General features: G+C 47.4%; 1 protein-coding gene across 5 annotated transcripts in view; it reads left to right on the top strand.

The window, feature by feature from the left end:
* The first annotated feature begins 208 nt into the window (after positions 1-208).
* Positions 209-24,599, top strand: part of SYT17 (synaptotagmin 17) — a 99,614-nt gene continuing 75,223 nt past the window's right edge. For 3 of the 5 annotated variants that reach the window (XM_033235598.1, XM_033235602.1, XM_033235603.1), the window contains exons 1-5: positions 3,583-4,576; positions 4,725-4,747; positions 5,400-5,548; positions 12,068-12,216; positions 15,253-15,872. In XM_033235598.1, the coding sequence (XP_033091489.1) occupies positions 4,474-4,576; positions 4,725-4,747; positions 5,400-5,548; positions 12,068-12,216; positions 15,253-15,872 (1,044 nt within the window). In that variant the 5' untranslated portion in view covers positions 3,583-4,473. Of the gene's footprint in view, positions 652-3,582; positions 4,577-4,724; positions 4,748-5,399; positions 5,549-12,067; positions 12,217-15,252; positions 15,873-24,599 lie in introns of those variants that run through there. The other 2 variants (XM_033235599.1, XM_033235600.1) reach the window with 2 other exon arrangements.

Below are 24,599 nucleotides of genomic sequence, written 5' to 3'. Positions count from 1 at the left end.
GGGGCGGGAATAAAGTTTTTCCAACCCAGTTTGGGGAGAGGGCTGGATGGGGAGGACCCTCCCTGCTGCAGACTTCATGGCAGTATGCACGGTGTCCCCTCCGCTCCACGGCTGCCCCGGGGGCCCTGCTTTCGGTAGGTGCCAGCCCCCTTGCCAGCAGGATGGGCTGACCTGTGTACCGCCCCCTCCCACCCCCTTCTCCATCCCCATCCCCTCCCCCGCCTCCCGCTTGCTCGGGCCCCAGCGTCTCCGGCCCCGCCTGCGCTGGGGTCGCTGCAGTGCCCGCGGCTGCCCCGGGCTCCTTGCCCAGGCGCCCGGGCCTTATTCCAGCCTGGGGAGCGCCTCGGGGGGGAGCACGGGACAGCGAGGGAGACCGAGGCGGGGGCCCTGGGCAACCGATCTCTCCGAACCGGGGAGGCGGCCCCGATTCCGAGAGCCGGAACGCAGGGAAAGGCAAGGACGGGGCGGCCGGCGGAGGGGCGGGCGCCGCTCATCAGCCACTCCAGTCACGTCTGGGGCCACCGGCTGCTTTTTTCTTCCTTTCCCCCTTTGCTTTCTTCCCCCTCCGCTGTTGGCGAGGGCAAAGTGGCCGTGGCGGCGCCATGCCCGGGCCGGAGTGAGTGCGCGCGGGCGAAAATGGCGTACATCCAGGTAGGGCTGAGGCTGGGGGCAAGGTCCGGGGTGCGGGTAGGGGGTGCTGCGCCCCCTCCGGCTGGGAGCGCGCGGAAGGGAGGGCCCACTGCTAGGCTCCCACAAACTTGCTTCGAGAAAAAGGATGCCCGTGCGCGGGCAACCCTTGCAGCAACAGGGGTGCTCCCCGGGAGGAGAGACTGGGGACCCCCAAACCCCGGGATGGAGGGTCCTATGTGGACTCTGCAACGCGCGCCCTTGCCTGTTGGGGAGGGAATGGGGGGTGGGGCGGACTTTTCTTCCCCCCCGCCCCTCCCTCTCCTTGGCACCCCACCCCAGGGGAGGGGCCCTGGGGAGGGCGGCCCGGGGCGAGCCAGGAGCCCGGCCCGCCAGCTGCCGTTGCCGTGGTGACGGCTCTGGCTAATTGGCCGGCAGACCGAGCCTGAGGCAGCTGTTCCGACCAGGAGGGACAAGGACGTCTTCTCTCCCGGGCACTGGGTGCTGAGGGGTGGGGGACGCCCGGAGGCCAGAGGCGCGCTGGTGAAGAAAAGGGAGCCTGTTACTTTAGTCCGCTGCATTGGGATCCGGGAGATGTGGACCCTCTTCACCTTGAAGAAACGTCCCCCAAGAATCCTTGGGCTGAAATAATTCTGAAATAATTTCTAAGCAGCCTTTTTTTGGGGGGAGGGGGCGGAGGGGTGGGCCGGGCTTCTTGATGAAAAGACCTTTCTCCTCTGCAAGAAGGGAAGTGACCGCAGGTCAGCGCCAAGGTCAAGCAGGCAGACTCGCAGTGAGACCAGTTGAGTTGCTTGCTTCTGGTGCTGGCACCTCTGAGCTGGGCAGAGAAGCTTACAGACTTCCACGTCCAGGGTGCATCTTGGCTCACATCTTGTCCCCTCAGCCACAGCTGGGGGTGCTGCTGGTTCTCCCATTCCCCTCTGGCTCACGTATCCCCTCATAGTGTCCTCAGACGCTTCGGCCTGCTGGGAACTCTGTGCTGTGTCACCTGGCGGAGCCTCTTCCATTCGTCTCCTGCCTTCGATTCCCTGGATTGGCTTCCCTTGCGTGGAATCGCCAGTTTCCCTTTTCAAGTTCATTGAAGGTCACATTACGGTCCACCCACTGTGTGCTGAATGTTGTCCAGGGGCTATTCAATAGTCACCCAACAAACACTTGGGCGACCGCCTACTAAGTGCTGGCACTGGGGATGCAGTGATGAAAACAGCACAGTTCCTGCCCCTCTGAGTGCGCAATTTAGTGAGAAATGAACATGTTTGCTGGCTCCCGGGGTTCTTAATGGCCGCCTTCAGCAAAGAGAAATTAAGTGACTTGCCCAAGGCCACACAGCCGCTTAGGGGTCAAGGTGGGATCTCAAGGGGGGTCGGTGCGAGATATGTTAAGCATCTCATATGCCAATGAGCAGAGATGGTGGTTTTCCTTCTAGAACAAGGTGTTAAACTTTTTTTGTCCTGTAAAGTGCCAGATAGTACTTTTTTTCTCTTGGAGGCTCACATGGTCTCTGTCACAACTATTCCACTCTGACTATAGCACCAAAACTGCTATAGACAGTAGTAAATGAGTGGGTGTGGCTGTGTTCCAATAAAACTTTATTTGCAGGCACCAACATTTGAATTTTGTATACTTTACTTTGCACGAGTCAAGAGGCAGTCATTTTTTTTTTCCAACCTTTTAAAAACGTACAAATCATTCTTTGCTCAAGGGCTGTAGCAAAACAGGCTGCGGGGCTGGTTTTGATCTGTGAGCCTTAGTTTGCCAACCTCTGTTTAGAATGCATGGGTTTTCTTTCTTCCTCTTTCTTTCTGGTGTGAATTGGTTCTCTTCCATCGGTGTCAAACATGGGAAGCCAGGAGACCCAATGCCAGAAAGACCGCATGCCTGGGAACATCAGGGCACCTCTTTCATCTTCTTTGGTTTCTCTCTGTTCCTTGACACTCATCTTGCACCTGGGCTTTGAGAAGGCTGGGGAGGCTGTTTTTCAGCAGGGGCATGAGGTGGCCTTGTCTCTGTTCACTTTGATTTCATAAATGGCCTCTTTTGACCACCACATGTCTAGGAAATGCTTCCCCGTATTCCTAAAATGGTCATGGATTACCATGAAAAAGTATCACTTTATCCTAAACATTCTAAAGCACTTTGTCATGTAAGCCCTAGGAGGGTATAATTGGCTGTTTTGTGCTCTGCTGTACCTGCCGGGACAATACCTGGTGCCTACTGGGTACCACTATGTCTTGACAATCACCCAATTATCATCACAGAAAGGGTGCATTTTATTTTTCAAGTGGACCGCATGGAAGTATTTGCATAGTCAGTGTCCTGTCCCACCCCAGCAGCACCCCTTTGAAGTATAGAGTAGCCTTTCCACTAAAGAAGAGGTAACCGAGGCTCAGAGAGGCCTCCTGACTTGCGCAAGTCACATGATCAGTCAATGGTGAGACTAGGACTCTAGTACTTCTTGACTCAGCTTGGTGCGTGGCCCCTCAGCACCTTCGGGTCTTGTTCTGTGTGTGGTTTGAGTTTTGACTTTAGAGATTTTGTGATAAGTGCCTTTGACTATTTCCTAAGGTGTTGTTATTCCCTTACCACTTTGAGGATTTTGATTTTTTCACAAGCCACGTACCACCTGTACTATGATGATGATGATGGTGATGATGATTATTTTAGACAGAGTCTCACTCTGTTGCCCAAGCTGGAGTGCAGTGGTGTGATCTCGGCTCATTGCAACCTCTGCTTCCCAGGTTCAAGTGAGTCTCCTGCCTCAGCCTCCCCAGCAGCTGGGATTACAGGTGCCTGCCACCATGCCTGGCTAATTTTTTGTATTTTTAGAAGAGAGGGGGTTTCACCATGTTGGCCAGGCTGGTCTCGAGCTCCCGACCTCAGGTGATCCACTCGCCTTGGCCTCCCAAAATACTGTGATTATAGGCATGAGCCACTGTGCCTAGCCCTACCTATGCTATTATTAACTTAATTTTTTTTCTATAAATGGGCTCACTTTTATTTTTACTTTAACGAAATCATATGAAAAGGAAACATTATGTCACTAATATCATAGGAAACCAAAATCGTGTGACATGGACAGAAGGCAACTAGAAGAATAAACGCAATGGGAATAATGCCACATTATTGAATTCTAGGTGGACATGGCTGTCTGCAAGGCTCTGGACAAGATCTACTTTCTTTGTTTAAAAGAAAGGGGATGGGTGAGGGTAGAAATTGGTAAGTGGTAAAAAGATGTTAACATGCAGTGGTACCACATTGAGACATTCTCCTCCTTGAAGGAGAATTGGAAAGAAGATAATAACTTTCCCCCTCTTGATACAAAGTTCTAAGTTTGAGTCCCACCTCAGTTCACCTCTAGGGCATGCCCAAGGTTGGGGTGCAGGACTTCTAACCCACCTAGTCTACTTGGCCCATTTGGAAAACCATCTTAAAGAGAAGGAGGGAGTCTGTGCCCTGAAAACCCAGGAGACCAAGATGGGGAGATGGGGTGGGGCCACAACAGGAAGGGAGGCCCTCCTTCCTCAAGAGGACCAGATTAGGGCTTCCTTTTTAGTTCCCTCTATTTGTGGGTGGTGATAGGAAACACCCCACCATTACCATTGGAGCAGAATTGGAAGGTAGGGCCTCCGGGAGGGCGGGGGAGCCAAGTAACATCCACTGTGTGCCTGCCTGCATGTTAGCTAATCATGTCCTTTTGGGTTGGCTACATGGCTATTTCTGTATAGGAAGGTTTGCTCTTCTCCTGAAGTGTGGCTGTATTGGATAGCATGACTATCTATCCGCCCGCTCTGATTCATAACAGCATACGGTGCAAATCAAATCGAAATGCTAAAGTTTCCCATTTATTTGGTGTTGGTTAACCAGGAGGCTACCAGCAGCCCTGAAAATAGCAACACCTTGTTAGGAAGTCAGCTCCCTTCCCAGGATGGTAAGTGGAAATACGCAGGGCTTTTTTTTTTTTTTTTCTGTAAATTTTTTTTTTTTGAGTTGCTGGAATATTGCTAAACTGGTCTTGTCTCTCTTTCTTTAACCCCTTCGTTCCCTTACGCCCTTGGCTTCATCGTGGATCTTAAAAGGGCAGTTGGAACCATTAAACGAGGTGGGTTCATTTGATGATTTGTTTGATCTGGTTTCTAATCAAGAAATGCCTGACTTTCATTTTGGAGTCTTATGTGGGGCTGTGGGGACACTGAATATTCAACAATAACCTGGTGTTAATACCAGCAGAGTTTCCATTCTTTTCTAACGAAAGGAGATCCCGGTTTTGAAAAGACACCAGTTGACGAGACAAGTTTCCCTCTCCACCCCTACTTATTCTGTTTGATTATCTCTGTCTGTTTCATGTCACCGAGATTATTTTTTAATATTTTTTCCCCTGCTTTCAAGAAGACAGAGTAATATTCATTGTGTTTCAAACATATTGTATAGCCTTTACAATGTTGTATAAACCACCCACATGTCAAGAAAGACGTTCACATAAACTACCAAAGAAAATACCTGCAAATGTTTTGCTTGCTACTAATGGCTCCAGCGAGTTGATGTTTGCTATCTTTGTGCCTGCAGTTGGTAAATAGAAATGGAAAACATTTTGTTCTAAGTGCTCAGCAGCAAAGCCAGAACTCCTGAATGTCTATTTCTCATCCGAGATCGGCTACTTTTAATTTTGGGTGTTGTTTTTCCTCTTCCTCTTCTCCACCCTGCCCACCACCCCTCTCCCCCTACCCCCGGCCCACCTCCCCCAATGGCCTCAGGGTTTTCTTTCTAGACTCTCTGATCTGCTGCTGTGCAGATGGACCTGCCGGCACTGCTGTCAGAAGTGCTACGAGTCCAGCTGTTGCCAGTCAAGTGAGGATGAAGTTGAAATTCTGGGACCTTTCCCTGCTCAGACCCCTCCCTGGCTGTAAGTAAAACTGCTCTGAACTTCTCTGAAATCAATTTCAAGACTTTTCCCTTTTTCTGAGAAGGGGGGATTGGGGGTTTGGGCCACAGGAGGGGGGATGTGGGGGCACGAAAGAGAAGCAGGCTGAGTTTCCATGGACATCTTTGCTGCAGACTGGGGATATGTTCTGTACCCCTCATTTTGTTTGGCAAGCTGGCAAGACCAGCTGGTGGTGGGGTTTTAGTTCACCTAGTGGCACATTGGGCCTTCTGAGACATGAACCGTGTAATGCTAAGTGTGTAGGCATTTTTAGTCATGTAGAGTGTTGTTCCAAGCAGAAAAGGAGATCTGTGAACCTCTATAGTCTTCAAGGGCTGACCACATTCTGAGGGTTTCCATCCAAGTCCGCGTGACAAGATTCCCCAGCACCCAGCCCAGGGCATGCACATAGGAAAAGCTCGATAAATATCCGTTGCATGGATGGGTAGACGGAATCAACAAACAAGCGCCTTTTTGCTGCTCCGAACAAGAACTTCAGAAACAGGGAAGCAGAAAAGCACCTCCAGGCTCCATCCTGTCCTCCAACGCTGTTTATGTTCTCTCTGGCATCTTTCGTTTTATTTCTAATTCGCTCTCCTCCCGCGCCTGCATACAACATCTCCATCTGCCAGTCGCTCAGATATTTTGGGAAGGCAGTTTTGAAGCTTCTCAGCCACGTGCCTGGTCCACCTCTCCGTGACTGAGAGAGGGACGTGGTCAGAGAGCCCGGGTACAGTCAAGAAGGTCGGGGCTGGGAAGGATCAAGAAGGCATCAAGTGAGCTTGTCATGGTTCAGAGAGGCAGGCCCAGAGAGGGAGAGAGACAGCGGCCAGAACGCACGGCTGGAGCCTGGCAGGGTGGAAGGAGGCAGTGCTGTTTCAGCTCAGTCCTTGGTCTGAGATTCCAAAAGTCTCTGGTGTCCCATCTTTCCCTCCCAAGTTGGGGGCTCATGCCTCAGGCCTCTTTTTCTCTTCTTAGAAACAAGTATCAAATATTTCCATAGCAAAATGGCTCTGGATCCAGGCTCTGTGATCGCAACTACTATTTCTAGTTCTGTGACCTTGGGCAAATGGTTTGATCTCTCTGTACCTTCATTTCCCATCTGTGAAATGGGATGATAAAAAGAATAGTATTTCTCTCAGAGTTGTTGCCGGGAGTCAATGAATTTGGAATGTGGAAAAGTAGTTAGGAATGCTTGATACTTCGTTGGTGATTATAAATGTAATTCTGGCTGGGCGCAGTGGCTCACGCCTGTAATCCCAGCATTTTGGGAGGCTGAGGCAGGCGGATCACTTGAGCTCAGGAGTTTGAGACCAGCCTGGGCCACATAGTGAGATCCCCTCCCCCACCCTATCTCAACAAAACATCAAAAAATTAGCTGGGTGTGGTGATGTGTGCCTGTGGTCCCAGCTACTCTGGAGGCTGAGGATCGCTTGAGCCTAGGAGGTTGAGGCTGCAGTGAGCTGTGATTGCGCCACTGCACTCCAGACTGGGAAAGAATGACACCCTATCTCAAAAATAAATAAATGAATGAATAAATAAATAAATAAATAAGATATGCATATAATATGCTTAGCACAGAGTAAAAGTTTTATAAGTATTTATTTCTGTCAGTATTAGGTATCAATAGAGATTAATTAAACTGATATAAACACAATGTTAAATAACCCTTCCATTATTCGTTATTCATAAGTTGTGGCCTGAATCCTACAGGTGTGTGTAAAGTTGAGATTTTTGGTGAAGGCAAGTCATTAATCAAGAGATAATTTGCAGCCGGGTGCCATGGCTCTTATCTGTAATCCCAGTGCTTTGGGAGGCTGAGGTGGGAGGACTGCTTGAGGTCAGGAGTTTGAGACCAGCCTGCCTGGGCAACACGATAAGACCCTTATCTCTATAAAAATTTTTAAAATTAGCTGGGCATGTTGTTGCCTAGAGTTCCAGTTATTCGGGAGGCTGAGGTGGAAGGATCGCTTGAGCCTGGAAAGTCAGGGCTGCAGTGAGCTATAATCTTGCCACTGCATTCCAACTTGAGCAACAGAGCAAGACTTAAAAAAAAAAAAAAAAAAAAAGGTTCCACTGGTCTATGTAGCAAGAGTTAGTTCAGTCCATCTGATGTCTTTAAAACTATGCTCAGAAGAATGCCAACTCCATGTGGGCAGGGATTTTTGCCTGTCTTGTTCACTCAGAAAAAGTTGTTGACTGACACACTATTCTTCAGGCAGAACTTGCATCCTTAAAGTGCCAATCATCAGTTGAAAAGTTAATCTGAGTTCCTTTTGTAGTTATTTCTTAAGTACAGTGTGCCAGGCGCTGTGGCATACACAGGGCTAGATAGGGTCCTATGACCATGCTCAGGGAATTTTCAATCTCATGTAGGAGGTAAGGCAGATATATAAGTCAGGTTGCCCCCTAGAGTTGTGCATTTACACCCTGCATTCCATATATGACAGTCCTGCATAAGGTCTTGTTATGAAAGAATCAGGAATGATGGCTTCAGGCATAGCTGGATCCAGGAGCAGAAATCATGTCATCAGAGCCTTTCTCTGTTTCTCTCTCTCTCTCTCTATTTCTTCTGTATTGGTCTCATTCTTAAGCTTGTTTTCTCCACGTGGCAAGACTAGACTTGCATTCTGTTGCCGTTGCATAAAAAGTGAACAAACAAACAAACAAACAAAACAAAACCAGGAAAGGCTCTCATTAGCCTGGCTTGGGTTATGTACCAGTCACTTTCACTTGGAGGAAATGGTGCTAGAATCATGCCAGTTACCTGCCCATCCAGGAAACCAGGGAAATGGTCATTTCCATCTGAAACACATGAACTAAACTACTAGACCAGGGGATGGCAAACTTTTAAAGGACCAAATAGTAAATATATTAGCCTCATGGGCCATATGGTCTCTGTTGAAGCTACTTATTTCTACCATTGTTGTGCAAAAGCAGCTGTAGACCATAAATGAAGGGGCAGGGCTGTGTTTCATTAACACTTCATTTACAAAATCAGGCAGTGAATTTGGCTTTGTAGTTTGCAGACCCCTGTAATAGACAATTGCGGTGTTGTGACTACAGAGGAGATAATTGACTAGAGAAGTGGGCAGACACCACAAATGGACACTACATCTAGGAAGAGCTGGGGGAATAGTGGAAAATGAGCCTGCAAGCTCAAGTTGAATTGGGTCTTGAATGCCGGAGTAAGGAATTTGGATTTTCTTCTGTACCAGCGGAGACCCCTCAGAGGTGTTGAAAATCGCAGTCAGGTACCTGTTTGCCCCCTAGATATCCAAATGTTGAGTGTTACAGATGCACAGCCTAGGTTCTCATGCTGAGTTGGAGGACAGTTGCATTTTGCCTTGACTGCTGCTGACCCTTTGTGTAAGCAGTGGCAAGGGGGCTGGGACTCTCTGGGAAGACACTTGTTTTGGTTTTGCCAATAGTAGAGAAGTGGACTGTAACTTTCCCAGCAGGGCCAATACACCACACAACTCCAGGTGGCGCCAATTCACATGGTGGCCATCATGAATGGCACCACCTAGGGTTGTGCAGTCTACAGACTGAACAGCTGTGCATGACCTTTGTGCTTCCCAGGATGAATGAGGTCTCTTCTGAACACTGGGCAGTGCTTGACACATTTTTGGCACTCAGAGAATGCAAAACGGTAAGAGAAATCTGTAAAGAGAAGATGGCTAAATCATTCAGAAAGCAAATTTACAGCTTTGTATTTTCCCCAGATTTATTTACCAAGTGGGCAGCTGCACGTTATCAAACAGACAGGAAGTAGAAATGGCAAGTGTATGGGCTTCACAATGCTGTTCCTACTGCGACATTTGAGCCGAGAACCATGGGACTTGCCTCTGTGGACTGGCACGTGGCAGATGAGCTGGCCCTTTGTGTGTGCTCTGTGTGTGATCTTGGGGGACACAACATTAATTGTCACATATGCTCATGTCCTGTGGGCCCCCAACTTTTCTTGGCTGGGCTGGCGAAGATTAGGAAAACTGCACAATCTGACTGGTGCCTTTTGAAGCAATGCCAGAAAGACTCTCATTGAAGAGTGAATTAAAGTCAAGTTGGTAGATTGTTTGTTGAACAAGCACATGTTGAATTCCCTACAATGTGCAGAGCTCTTACAGGTCTCACAGAGATGCCTCACTTGGCGATTGGGAGTGTGTGCCATTTAGAGTTTAGCATTACTGGCTCAGCTGGGGTTCTGCCTTTTAACAGTGATGCCAATTAGTTATTCATCCTTCTCCCAACCTGTATTAGTTTGTTTTGTGTTGTGATAAAGAGATACCCAAGACTGGGTAAGGTTCAAGTGATTCTCCTGCCTCAACCTCCCAAGTAGATGGGACTACAGGTGCGTGCCACCATGCCAGGTTAATTTTTGTACTTTTAGTAGAGATGGGGTTTCGTCATGTCGGCCAGGTTGGTCTTGAACTCCTGACCTCAAATGATCCACCCAGCTCAGCCTCCCCAAGTGCTGGGATTACAGGCGTGAGTCATCGCGCCCAACTCCTGATAATGCTTTTGAAGAACATTAGATCAGTCTCATCTCATGCACAGAATGTGTCTGAAGACTTCACAGCATTCAAAACTTGCATTTTTCAAGACAAGTTTTCCTGTAGGCTTTAATGTCACGTTGCCTCAGAAGGGGATGCAGCCTCAGAAGGCTTAAATCTACAGCCATTATGGCTTAGGGGCATGTTATTAGCGGCATCAGTCTCCAAACGATGTCACCAGCTGTTTTTCTACCTCCTTTTCCATCCCTCCAGCATCCTTACCTAGCTTTATGAGTATGGGGGGGGAATCTTAAAGCCCCCCAGTTGTAATAATATCAACTAAGCTGGGCATGGAGGCATGCAACTATAGTCCCAGCTACTCAGGAGGCTGAGGGCAGGAGGATCACTTTGAGCCTAAGAGTTTGAGTCCAGCCTGGGCAACATAGTGAGATCCTGTTTCTTTTTTTTTTTTTTTTTTGAGACAGAGTCTCGCTCTGTCACCCAGGCTGGAGTGCAGTGGCCGGATCTCAGCTCACTGCAAGCTCCACCTCCCAGGTTTACGCCATTCTCCTGCCTCAGCCTCCCGAATAGCTGGGACTACAGGCGCCCGCCACCTCACCCAGCTAGTTTTTTGTATTTTTTGGTAGAGACGGGGTTTCACCATGTTAGCCAGGATGGTCTCGATCTCCTGACCTCGTGATCTGCCCGTCTCGGCCTCCCAAAGTGCTGGGATTACAGGCTTGAGCCACCGCGCCCAGCCGAGATCCTGTTTCTTAAACAAACAAACAAAAAATCAATGAATTGATCGATTGATCAATCCATAAAAAATGTTTCAAAATGTATTGAGCGCCTCTTTACTACACAACCAAGCACTGTTCCAAGCATTTTATTTATTTATTTTTGAGACAGGGTCTCTTGCTCTGTCACCCAGGCTGGAGTGCATTGGCACAGTCATAGCTCACTGCAGCCTCAAATTCCTGGACTCGAGCCTCCTGCCTTAGCCTCCCAAGTGACTATGACTACAAACACAAGCCATCATGCCCAGCTAATTTAAAAATTTTTTTGTAGAAACAGAGTTCTGCCATGTTGCCCAGGCTGGTCTCAAACTCCTGGCCTCAAGGGATCCTCCTGCCTTGGCCTCCCAAAATGCTGGGATTATATGTGTGAGCCACCATGCTTGGCCTCTACACATTTTATATGTGTTAACTCATTCAGGGTTTGCAACCACCATATAATGTGGGTGCTGTCAATATTTCCACTTTACAGATGGGGAAATGGAGGTACAGGAGGGGAAAGGGACTTACCCCAGCACCCAGCCAGGGTTCAGCCCCAGTGGTTCTCTTAATCACTACCCCGTATCATCTTCCTTCTCCATCCACCCTTACCCGCTGCTTCCCAATTTCTCAGCAGTTCTTTATTGGGAGCACATTGAGTCATGGCTGCTGCTAATTTATAGCTATTTCTTGACATCAAACTTCTGTTCAGAAATTGTTGATTTTCAGGGCCATTTCTGCCACGCAAAGAACCCTTGAGTGACATTGTTATAGGATATTTTTAAAAGATCTTAAATTATAGACACAGTGACTATTGAAATACCAGGACACTTGTAACCAAAAGCAGAAGTTTGGATGCCTATAAACAAGCAGACGGTTCCCTGCAGACTAGAGATTGACAGGTCTCGGGCTTCACTGAGCCAAAGTGGCGCCCCCACGTGGCGACAGCCTAAGTTTACACAGTTCTCCCCCCAACCCCAGCTTTGAAATTATGCAAGTTCTTGACAGATTGTTCTAAATCGGGAAGTATTTCTTCATATCATTTCACATTTTGTGCAAAAAGCAAGACGTTGTTGAGAGTTTAAGGACACCACACTGTTTCAAATTTGCATTATTCCATGTTGCATAAAATGGGTCTGAGAGCGGTTTCATCGCGGGTCTTAACCCCCAAGGGACGGAGATGCCAGTCCCTCGGGATTCCTGGACAGCTACTGAGACCTCTTCCCTTCCTATAGGATGGCCAGCCGGAGCAGTGACAAGGATGGTGACTCTGTCCACACGGCCAGCGAAGTCCCGCTGACCCCACGGACCAATTCCCCGGATGGAAGACGCTCGTCCTCAGACACATCCAAGTCCACATACAGCCTGATGCGGAGGATTTCGAGTAAGTATCTCCGCTGTGCCTCTCTGGGGGCCCTGGCTGGCTTTCCCAGACACTCCCATGGAGAGTCACGAAGGGCAGTGTCGTTGCTGGGGGAGGGCGGCAGAGTGGGTTGACAGTCCAGGAGACAGGGTGAGAGAGAGATAATGACGGTGTGACAGAGGAGGGCATTACACCTGATTGCTGATGAGTTTAATCAAAAGCAATCATTTTGATTGATTTTTGCTTTTATTAATTTTAAGTTTGATTGAATTGGCTGAATTGATTAACATTGTCAGTGTATATCATTTCAGATTCTGAAAGATGAGTGTGGCTATATTATATAGAAGGGCTTGTCAATTCTGGTGACTTTGGGAGCTAGGCGGGTTGCATCAGTGGCCACATGCAGAGGTTACATAGAGATAAACATTGCCTGAGTGCAGTGACAAATGGCAGCTGCCGCTCTGCCTGGAGAGTTACTAGAGCAGGGTGAAGACTTCAGTCAATTGAAAAGCGAATGCCCCATTGAAAGGCGAGCAGAGCGGCTGTTGCTCGGCTTGGCCAATGGTAGCTGTATGGGATTGGGGGCCCGGTATTGTCTGATCTTTGTAAAGAGATATTGGCAATCTGGGGTTTTTTTTTTTAATATGAAACATTCTTACTTTCGAGCCTAAACAAAATGTATGTGCAGCCATCAAACTTGGCCACCCAATTTGTCTACTCTGTTGTGTGGCATATGTGTTTGACCAAACAGCATGATTTGGGTGAGGATGAAAAAGGAAGATAAACACCCAGAGACTCCCAACCTCCTTCTGCTCCACAAAAGTATCTCTTCTCTACGTGAACTGATGTCTTCTCTATGTGAACAGATGTCTGAAATTCACTAAACAGAGGGAAAAGCTTAAAATGCCTGAAACAAGTCCATTCAGGTGGAGATCATTGGTGTCCAACCTTTCCTGGGGATAGAGGGAAAAGAAAAAAGTAGGAAAAAAAAAAAAAAAGAGTTCAAGGGCATGAAATAGTGAAACAGAGGGAGCACTGGGTTTCTTTAGACCTCAGTCTTCCCATCTGTAAAATGAGAGGGCTGATCTAGAACTGTGCTGTCTGGTGTAACAGTCACCAGACACACGTAGCTGTTGAGCACGTAAATGGTGTGAGACTGAATCTTACTGATGTTCTGTGAGTGCAAAATACGTACTGGACTTTCAAGACAGTGAGAAAATAAAAGGCCTGGTGCAGTGACTTGTGCCTATAATCCCAGCACTTTGGGAGACCGAGGCGGGAGGATCACCTGAGGTCAGGAGTTCGAGACCAGGCTGGCTAACATGGTGAAACCCTATCTCTACTAAAAATACAAAATTAGACGGGCATGGTAGCGCATGCCTGTAATCCCAGCTACTTGGGAGGCTGAGGCAGTAGGATCACTTGAACCCGGGAGGCGGAGGTTGCAGTGAGCCGAGATCGCACCACTGCACTCCAGCTCAGGCAACAAAAGTGAAACGCTGTCTCCAAAAAAAAAAAAAGAGAGAGAGAGAGAATTTAAAGTATCTCACTAAAATGTTTTTATATTGGTTCCATGTTGAAATGATTATATATTGGATATAGTGGGTTAAATAAAACAAAATACTAAAATTAATTTTGCAGGCCAGGTGTGGTGGCTCATGCCTGTAATCCCAGCACTTTGGGAGGCCAAGGCAGGCAGATTGCTTGAGGCCAGGAGTTCAAGACCATCCTGCCCAACATGACGAAACCCCATCTGTACTAAAAATGCAAAAATGGGCCAGGTGTGGTGGTACACAACTGTAGTCCCAGCCACTTGGGAGGCTGAGACATGAAAATCACTTGTACCTGGAAGGTGGAGGTTGCAGTGAGCTGAGATCCGCCACTGCACTCCAGGCTGGGTGACAGAGCAAGACTCTGTCTCAAAATAAACAAATACATTAAATTAAATAAAATTAAAGGAATTTTGCCCTTTTTTTTGCATGTTTTTAAAGTCATGGCTGCCAGGATATTTTAAGTTACATATGTGGCTTACATTTCTGGCTTGCGTTATCTTTCTGTGGACAGTGTGGGCCTAGATGATTTCTGAGTCTCATGCCCAGCTCTGAACATGGGTGATTTCCATTTAGCACACATCTGTCAGAGTACCTCCCATGCCTCAGGCAAATGTCTCATAAAGACAGCTGTTAGGGCAATTAGCAAGAATGCCATGAGCTCATTGCTAGAAGAGTGGGATGCACAAAGGTTAGAATTATGAACTTGGGATCCATGAACCAGCACTCTGCTGGTTCATGGAAGGGAAGGAGGCAGCCCGTAAACGATGAGGTTTGAATATGGACCTTGAAGAAGTATAATCATTCCCATTTATTGATCTGTGCCTATGGGCACATTCCACGCCATGCCCTTTCCATGCCCTGGTTCAGTGAATCTTCATCACATTCTTTGAGGTAGGTGCCATTATTGACTCTGTTTTACTGATGGGAAAACAGAGTCCCAGAGAGTCAAAAGAATATGCCCGGAGTCACATGACTGATTTGTTAATGAGTACACGAGTAGTGAGTAAGCGGCTGAGAGGGAATTCTACCCAGACACTCTGGTCCCAGAGCTCACTTTCTTAAAGTGGAGACATCATAGGATAATGGTTAGAGCCAGACTCTGGGGCCAGCTAGACCAGCCTAACCCCTGGCTCCTCCACTTGCAAGTGTGTGACCTTCAGAAAGTTACTTAAAGCTTCTGTTTCCTCATCTATAAAGTGGGGATAATAGTAATTATCTAAGAATTCAAGGGGATGTGATGATTGTGATTGCACATATGAGATGATGTAATGTACTCAGTCTATTCGAGCAGTGCCTGGCACTTAGCTACTGTGATGATGGCAGTGGTGACAAGAGTGCTACCATACTGTCTGTCACAGAATCAGTGAGTATTTCAGAGTGTAGAGAAAGATGGCAAGGATCATTTTGAAGTAGAGTAAACAGTGCAAGAATCTGCTCACCTGCAAAGTTGCCCAGGTGTGCCCTGTATGTGGCTGTCTTCATTGTTATTTCTGGTGGCTCTCAGGTCTTGAGTCAAGACGTCCCAGCTCTCCACTCATCGATATTAAACCCATCGAGTTTGGCGTTCTCAGTGCCAAGAAGGAGCCCATCCAGCCTTCGGTGCTCAGACGGACCTATACCCCCGACGACTATTTCAGGAAGTTCGAACCCCACCTGTACTCCCTCGACTCCAGCAGTGACGACGTGGACTCTCTGACGGACGAGGAGATCCTGTCCAAGTACCAGCTGGGCATGCTGCACTTTAGCACTCAGTACGACCTGCTGCACAACCACCTCACCGTGCGCGTGATCGAGGCCAGAGACCTGCCACCTCCCATCTCCCATGACGGCTCGCGTCAGGACATGGCACATTCCAACCCCTACGTCAAGATCTGTCTCCTGCCAGATCAGAAGAACTCAAAGCAGACCGGGGTCAAACGCAAGACCCAGAAACCCGTGTTTGAGGAGCGCTACACCTTTGAGATCCCCTTTCTGGAGGCCCAGAGGAGGACCCTGCTCCTGACCGTGGTGGATTTTGATAAGTTCTCCCGCCACTGTGTCATTGGGAAAGTTTCCGTGCCTTTGTGTGAAGTTGACCTGGTCAAGGGCGGGCACTGGTGGAAGGCGCTGATTCCCAGTTCTCAGGTAAGGGATGGGTTTGTGGTATTTACCCCTGGGAGCTTTTTAAAAAAATGATTGTTTTTATTTTATTTTACCATTTAAAAGGCTTTTTCAGATTTTTAAAACTTTTTATTTTGAAATAATTTTTGACTCACAAGAGGTTGCAAAAATAGCGGAGAGTTCCTGTGTCCTCTTGATCCAGCATGATAGCGTCTTACACAACCAGGAAATAGACATTGGTAACTAACCTAGAGCTTACTCAGATTTCACTAGTTTTTATGTACATCACTCCTGTGTTTGTCTTTCTGTGAAAATTTATCACATGTATAGATTCATGTAACCACCACCACTCTGGAAGCCTTTTTTAAATGATTGATGCTGAGTTATTTAGTAAGGAGAATGATTGCACAGGGTATAAAGCTATCAATCATTTTGACTTTCAGAAATTGATTTGGGGGGAAAAAGTGAAGGCTGGAAAACAAGATGATGCATGGATGTTTTTCAGCCCAACTGTTAGATTGGCTTCCTTCCCCCTGTCCAGCCCAGGGAAATGTGGTTGGCTGCTCGGGAAGCCACCCACGGACCAGGCTGTGTCTCCAGTCGGCTGTTGGGCATTCCTGCATGTTAGAGGACAACTGTCTACCCATTGTGGGTAGAAGGATGTGGGGAGCCCAAGGAAAGGAAAAGACCCAGCCACTTCTTCCTCCCTCCCTCCCTTCCCATTTCTCTCTTTGCTCCCTTCCTCCCTTCCTTCCCCAATTCCCTCTTCCCTCCCTTTTCCCCTCCCTCACCTCCTTCCTTCCTCCCTTCCTACTGTCTTCCCTTCCTTCTCTCCCTGTCCTGTGGGATGGCTGGTGTAGGAACAGGGACGGGAGATGGGGAAACGAGGGAGGGGGCTTTGGCCACCATGAGGTCAATAAGAGTTGCCTTCCAGGCCAGGCGCAGTAGCTTATGCCTGTAATCCCAGTACTTTGGGAGGCTGAGGCAGGAGAATCACTTGACTCCAGGCATGTGAGACCAGCCTGGGCAACACAATGAGATCCCGTCTCTACAAAAAAACAATGTAAAAATTAGCTAGACATGGTGGTGCACATCTGTAATTCCAGCTACTTGGGAGGCTGAGGCAGGAGGATCTCTTGAGCCAAGTTCGAGGCTGCAGTGAACTATGATCGAGCCAGTGCACTCACTCCAGCTCACTCCAGGCTGGGTGACAGAGCGAGACCCTGTCTCTAAAAAAAAAAAGATTGCTTTTCCATGGGGAGCCATTTGGTGACATGCAGAGAAAATGGCCTTGGGTCTAATCTGCAACTTTCCTCCCACTGCCTAACTGTTGCTAGGCCCCTCTGCTCCCTCACCCCTCTGCTCCCTCACCTCACTTCAGGTGAAATGGAGGTAGCAATACCACCTTGCAGCGAGGGCCTGGCGGGTGGTGAGCTCTCCGCAGTGGCAGCCCCAGTTGTCAGGAGAGGACGACTTCCATTGTGAACCCATTCAGGGTGAGCCTGTAATGCATCGCCTTCCAGTGCACTAAGCGGTAATCACACCTGGTGAATATCTAATTAGGCAGACAAGAGGCAGGGAGTGTTCCGGTTCACTCCTGATGCTGAGCCTTCTTGCGGCAGAGGAGCTGGCATCTCCTGAGCTGAGTTAATCTTGGGGCTGCCGTCTCCCTTCCATCTGAAGAGGGACAGCCAGGCCTGTTTTATGTCACTGCGGGAGCAGGTTTCTCCCAGACAAGGGCTGGCTCCTCACCCTTGATAAAGCTGCAGGCTGTGCTTTAGTTTCATGGGGACCTTTGGGTGCCTCTAAGAATTAAAAGTATTCATGTGTATAGGGCTGAGTGCCATGGCTCACACCTGTAATCCCAGCACTTTGGGAGGTTGAGATGGGAGGATGGCTTGAGCCCAAGAGTTCGAGACTAGCCTGAGAAACATAGTGACACCTTATTTCTACAAAACATTAAAAAAAAAAGAAAAATAGCCAGGCATGGTGGCATGGGCCTGTAGTCCCAGCTACTTGGGAGGCTGAGGCGGGAGGATTGCTTGAGCCCAGGAGTTTGAGGCTGCAGTGAGCTATGATTGCGCCAACACACTCCAGCCTGGGCAATAGAGTGAGGCCTTGTCTCTAAAAATATAAAATACCAAAAGTGTGTATAAAGTTGAAATATTGCAGGCAGGTCAACTGCTCTAACTGCTCATCTGATTTACACTCTGGTCTGTCACACTCGGGCTTCCAGCCTTGCTGGTGCTATTATCAGCCAAGTAGTGGCTGTTAATGCCTTTAATGTGGATTTGACTCTTAAATCCTGGCTGTAAAGGCCTTCTGTCTCTCATTCCTGGTGATGATGAGTGTTTTCTTAGTACTGTTCAAAATAGTTTTTGGAAGCGTCATCTGAACCCGTAAGATACTTGTTTTCCTCTTCTCCCCTCTTTATTATTCTTTGTTTTTTTCTTCTCTGATCTGCTCATTTCTTCATTCTGTTTTTCTTGAGATCCTATTATGTGCCCAGCATTTCTAGTTGGATTAATAAAAATGAATCCCATACCATTCCTAGCAGCAGGAAACTTCCAATCTAGTGGGAAAGAGAGTTTGGTAAACAGCAAGCCATAATGCAGTGTGCTGCATGCGGTAATAAATGGGCAATCAGCACTCATTTTGATTTTTAAAAATTATTTTGTTTTATTATTTATTTATTTTGAAACGGAGTCTCGCTCTGTCCCCCACGCTAGAGTGCAGTGGCGCGATCTCGGCTCACTACAAACTCCGCCTCCCGGGTTCACGCCATTCTCCTGCCTCAGCCTCCTGAGTAGCTGGGACCAAGGTGCCCGCCACAGCGCCTGGCTAATTTTTTGTATTTTTAGTAGAGACGGGGTTTCACCGTGGTCTCGATCTCCTGACCTTGTGATCCGCCCGCCTCGGCCTCCCAAAGTGCTGGGATTACAGGCGTGAGCCACCGCCCCTGGCCTTTTTTTTTTTTTTTTTTTTGAGACAGAGTCGCGCTCTGTCGCCCAGGTTGGAGTGCAGTGGCAGGACCTCAGCTCACTGCAAGCTCCGCCTTCTGAGTTTACGCCATTCTCCTGCCTCAGCCTCTTGAGTAGGTGGGACTACAGGCGCCCGCCACCTCCCTCGGCTAGTTTTTTGTATTTTTTAGTAGAGACGAGGTTTCACCGTGTTAGCCAGGATGGTCTCGATCTCCTGACCTCGTGATCCGCCCGCCTCGGCCTCCCAAAGTGCTGGGATTACAGGCTTGAGCCACCGCGCCCGGCCCTGGCCTATTTTTTGTTTTTAGAAACAGAGTCTGGCTCAGTCGCCCAGGCTGGAATACAGTGGTGCAATCACAGCTCACTGCAGCTCCAAACTCCTGGGCTCAAGAGATCCTCCCACCTCAGCCTCCTGAGTAACTAGGACTACAGTTGTATGCCACTGCACCTGGTTAGTTTTTTTAAAAATATATTTTGCAGAGATGGGGATTTCGCTGGGTTGCCTAGGCTGGTCTCCAACTCCTGGTCTCAAGCGATCCTCCCACCTCGGCCTCCTAAAGTTTGCTGGGGTTATCGGCATGAACTACTGAGCCCCGCCAAGACTCATTTTGTTAAGAATGATCAAAATTGGCCTTGAAAATGGACACCATATTGAAGACTGAGGTACCATCTCTCAGTAATTCCAATATGGTAGGTCTTGACCGTTGGAGTGGATCAGGATGTATTTGCTCACATTTGGGGAGCAAATGTATTTCAGGCAGAAGTTTTAAATGATGAAATCCACTAGGAAGGTCATGCTGTATGGGTATTTCACTTTGAATACCAGACTCATACTAGCGAGGCAAGAAACACACAAAGAGAGGCACTGGAGACTCTGACTGAGGAAAGAATATGTTCCTATTGCCCAGCTAATGCTTACTCTGGAATTTATGCTCTTTGAGTGGGAAAGCCGGTTGTCTTACGTGCTGCCAGCAATCATATTAAAAAAAGCTCATCACTGATGATTAGAGAAATGCAAATCAACACCACAATGAGATACCATCTCATACCGGTCAGAATGGCTACTATTAAAAGGTCCAAAATAACAGATGTTGGTGAGGTTGTGGAGAAAAAGGAATGCTTATACATTGTTGGTGGGAGTGTAAATTAGTTCAGCCATTGTGGAAGACAGTGTGGCAATTCCTCAAAGACCTAAAGACAGAAATACCTTTCGACCCAGCAATCCCGTTACTGGGCATATACCAAAGGAATATAAGTTGTTCTATTATAAAAACACACACATGCGTTATGTTCATTGCAGCACTATTCACAATAGCAAAGGCATGGAATCAACCTAAATGTCCATCAGTGATAGACTGGATAAAGAAAATGTGGTACATATATACCATGGAATACTACACAGTCATGAAAAAGAACAAGATCATGTCCTTTGCAAGAACATGGATGGAGCTGGAGGCCACTCTCCTCAGCAAACTAACATAGGAATGGAAAACCAAATACTCTGTGTTCTCACTTATAAGTGGGAGCTAAATGCTGAGAACACATGGACACAGAGAGAGGAACAATACACACTGGAGCCTTTTGGAGGGTGGGGGGTGGGAGGAGGAGAGGATCAGGAAAAACAATTAATGGGTACTAGGCTTAATGCCTGGGTGATAAAATAATCTATACAACAAACCCCCATGACACAAATTTACCTATGTAACAAACCTGTGCTTGTACTCCTGAACTTGAAATAAAAGTTAAAAAAAAAAATTAAGTTCTGCAAAAAGAAAGAAAGAAAGAAAGAAAAAAACAAGCTGGCTGTCTTTAGCTGGGTTCCCTAGAAGCAGAGCTGGAGATGGTGATTTGGATGTAGATTTGTTGCCAGGGCTGCCCTAACAGAGCACTACAAATTGAGTGGCTTAAAGCAACAAAAATTTATTGTCTCACAGGCCTGGAGGCAAGGAGTCTCAGATCAAGGCATTAGCAGAGTCATGTTCCCTCTGAAACCTGGAGGGGAAGCTCTCCTTGCTCCTTCCTCGCTTCTGGCGGTTGCAGGAAGTCCTTGGAATTCCTTGGCTGGAGCTGCATTGCTCTAATCCCTGCTCCACCATCACATGGCCATTTTCGCCCTGTGTGTGTCTATGTGTCTTCTCTTCTTCTTCTTTTTTTTTTGAGATGGAGTCTTGCTCTGTCGCCCAGGCTGAAGTACAGTGGCGTGATCTCGGCTCACTGCAAGCTCCACCTCCCAGGTTCACGCCATTCTCCTGCCTCAGCCTCCTGAGTAGCTGGGACGACAGGCGCCCGCCACCACGCCCGGCTAATTTTTTGTATTTTTAGTAGAGACGGGGTTTTACCATGTTAGCCAGGATGGTTTCCATCTCCTGACCTTGTGATCCGCCCGCCTCAGCCTCCCAAAGTGCTGGGATTACAGGCGTGAGCCACATCTCTTCTCTTCTTATAAGGACACCTGACACCAGTCATATTGAATTAGGACCCACCTGACTCCAGTGTGACCTCATCTTAATTTAAATAATGACATATACAATGAGCCAATTTCCAAATAAGGTTCCATTCTGAGATACTGGGGGTTAGGACTTCAACCTGTCTTTTTTTTTTGAAACAGGGTCTTGCTTTGTCATCTAGGCTGGAGCGCAGTGGTGTAATCATGGCTGAATGCAGCCTTGAACTCCTGGGCTTAAACAGTCCTTCTACCACAGCCTTTCAAGTGCCTGAAACCATGTGGTACCACAAGTGTACACCAACACGCTCAGATAATTTTTTAGTTTTTGCAGAGATGGAGTCTCATTATTTTGTCGAGGTTGGTCTCAAACCCCTGGGTTCAAGCGATCCTCCTGCCTCGGCCCCTCAGGTGCTGGGATTAAAGACATGAGCCAGTATAGCTGGCCTGACTGCTGATTTTTGTTAGAAGATAACATCTGCCTTCACCAAATTGGTTGGTTGGTCAGTGGAATGGGAAGGAGAGGAGGCAGTTGTGTAATGGTGTATAAGACAAAACTATTCAATTTCTTATTTTCAGCCTACTCTAATGGTGTGTGGAGTTGGGCTAACGCTTAGTGTCTAGTTAAACTTTCTTCTTGGAAAACCCGTATGGAAGATGAATGGGTGGCTTGTAGGGCCAGCATATAGGCACTTCCTGGTTCAGGGCCGAACATCCCATCTGTCTTGCAATGTCCCATCTGACTGCATCTTTGATCTTAGCATTCAGGAAACTGGCAGCTAATGGAGCTATGGCATTTTGGGGGTCTCAGGGATAAGGTTGGCTGGAAGATAATGAAAATAAGACCATACAGTGAGTAGGACGAGGGGATTGACATAGACATGAAATTACACTGGCTATTTAGAGAAATTCTGCTCATCAGAATGGATTGAAAGCCATTGAAATCTGTGTAGGCTCAGCTCTTTTAAAAAACTATTAGCCAACATGGAGAAACCCTGTCTCTACTAAAAACACAAAAAATTAGCCAGGTGTGGTGGTGGGCGCCTGTAATTCCAGCTACTTGGGAGGCTGAGGCAGGAGAATCGCTTGAACGCAGGAGGTGGAGGTAGCAGTGAGCTGAGATCACGCCATTGTACTCTGGCCTGGGCAACAAGAGTGAAACTCCGTCTTGAAATTTAAAAAAATATTATTAGTTTTAATTGTGGGGAAATACACACGCCATGAAATTTACCATCTTAACCATTTTTGCCTGTACAGTTCGGTGGCATTAAGTTCATTCACATTATTGTGCTGCAACCATCACCACCATCCATCTCCAGAACTCTTGCAAAACTGAAACCCTACACCCATTAATCAATAACTCCCCATCTCCATCTCTCCCCAGCCCCTGACAACCATCGTTCTACTTTCTATGAATTTGACAATTCTAGGTACCTCATATAAGTAGAGTCATAGATTATTTTTCTTGTGGCTGGCTTGTTTCACTCAGGATAATGTCTTCAAGGTTCATCTGTGTCATAGCATGAGTCAGAATTTCCTTCCTTTTTAAGGCTGAGCTGAATAATATTCCAGTGTGTGTGTGTGTGTGTGTGTGTCATATTTTGTCTGTTCATTCATCCATTAATGGACACTTGGGTTGCCTCCACTGTTTGGCTATTATAAATAATACTGCTATGAACATGGGTGTACAGATGGCTTTTTGACCAACTGTGTGTGTGTTTTTTTAAGCCGTAAAAATATCCACGATGTAGGCGGTTCATTTTCTCTTGAGTTCATATGGGTTGGGGAAGGAAGAGCAAGGACAGTGGAGAGATTAGATGCCCCGTGGCCATGCGGGAACCGTTCTGAGCATTAGGAAGGATACATAGTTGTATTCATTTGGTAAGGTTCATCCAGTATTCCTAAGGCTTGTGCGTTTCACTGTATGTAAATTTAACCAAAAAAAAAAAAAAAACCCGCCATAAACAAACACTGAACTCTGGTTAATGATATGCCAAAATGTGTATGGGTGCCATGGTCTGAAGGTTTCCTAAATTCATATGTTGAAATCCTAACCTCGAGGAGCTAGTATTCAGACGCCTTTGGTGGTTAGGCTGTGAGGGCAGAGCCATCATCAGTGGGATTAGCGCCCTTGTAAAGAGGTTCCAGAGAGTTGCCTTGCCCCTTCCTCCATGTGGGGCAAATCCAACAGGTCCCATCTACGAGGAATGGTCCTCAGCAGACATGAAATCAGCTGGTGCCTTGATCTTGGACTTCCCAGCCTCCAGAAGGGTGAGAAATAAGTTTCTGTTGTTTTCAAGCTACCCAGTTGATAGTGTTTTTGTTACAGCAGCCTGAATGGACTAAGACAGTGGGAAAAAGTGTACCAATGTCAGCCACTTATTTTGAAATGCATTCAAAAAAGATAGAGTGATAGATGGACTGGGATGAAGCAAATAGAGCATATTTTAAAAACAATTACAGCATTCTTAATATCAGTAACTTTTCATTTAGAATCTAAAGTATATGTCTAAGAGTGCGCACTGTACAATTCTTTTTTTTTTTTTTTTTGAGACTGAGTCTTATTCTGTTGCCAGGCTGGAGTGTAGTGGCATGATCTCAGCTCACTACAACCTCTGCCTCCTGGGTTCAAACGATTCTCCTGCCCCAGCCTCCCAAGTAGCTGGGACTACAGGCGCCTGCCACCACACCCAGCTAATTTTTTGTATTTTTAGTAGAGATGGAGTTTCACCATATTAGCCAGGATGGTCTTAATCTCCTGACCTTGTGATCTGCCCACCTCGGCATCCCAAAGTGTTGGGATTACAGGCGTGAGCCGCCGCACCCGGCCTCACTGTACAATTCTTTAAGCCTCTCTGTATTTGAAAGTGTTGAGAGTATAAGCCACGGCAGGCACGGTAGCTCACATCTGTAATTCCAGCACCTTGGGAGACTGAAGAGGGAGGATCACTTGAGGCCAGGAGTTCGAGGTCAACCTGGCCAACATGGTGAAACCCCATCTCTACTAAAAATACAAAAATTAGCTGGGTGTGGTGGCACATGCCTGTAGTCCCAGCTACTTGGGAGGCTCAGGCACGAGAATCACTTGAACCCGAGAGGCAGAGGCTGCAATGAGCCAAGATCACGCCACTGCACTCCAGTCTGGGTGGCAGAGCGAGACCCTGTCTCAAAAAAAAAAAAAAATAAATAAATGTAGACTGGGTGTGGTGTATCATGCCTAAAATCCCAATACTTTGGGAAGCCAAGTGGGAGGATCGCTTGAGGCCAGGAGTTCCAGACCAGCCTGGGCAACATAAAGAGACCCCGTTTCTTTGGGAAAAAGAGAGA

Source organism: Trachypithecus francoisi, unplaced genomic scaffold, assembly GCF_009764315.1.
Source record: "Trachypithecus francoisi isolate TF-2019V2 unplaced genomic scaffold, Tfra_2.0 Lachesis_group15, whole genome shotgun sequence".
Taxonomy (NCBI): Eukaryota; Metazoa; Chordata; class Mammalia; order Primates; family Cercopithecidae; genus Trachypithecus; species Trachypithecus francoisi.
This window is presented reverse-complemented; position numbering and strand designations above follow the sequence as displayed.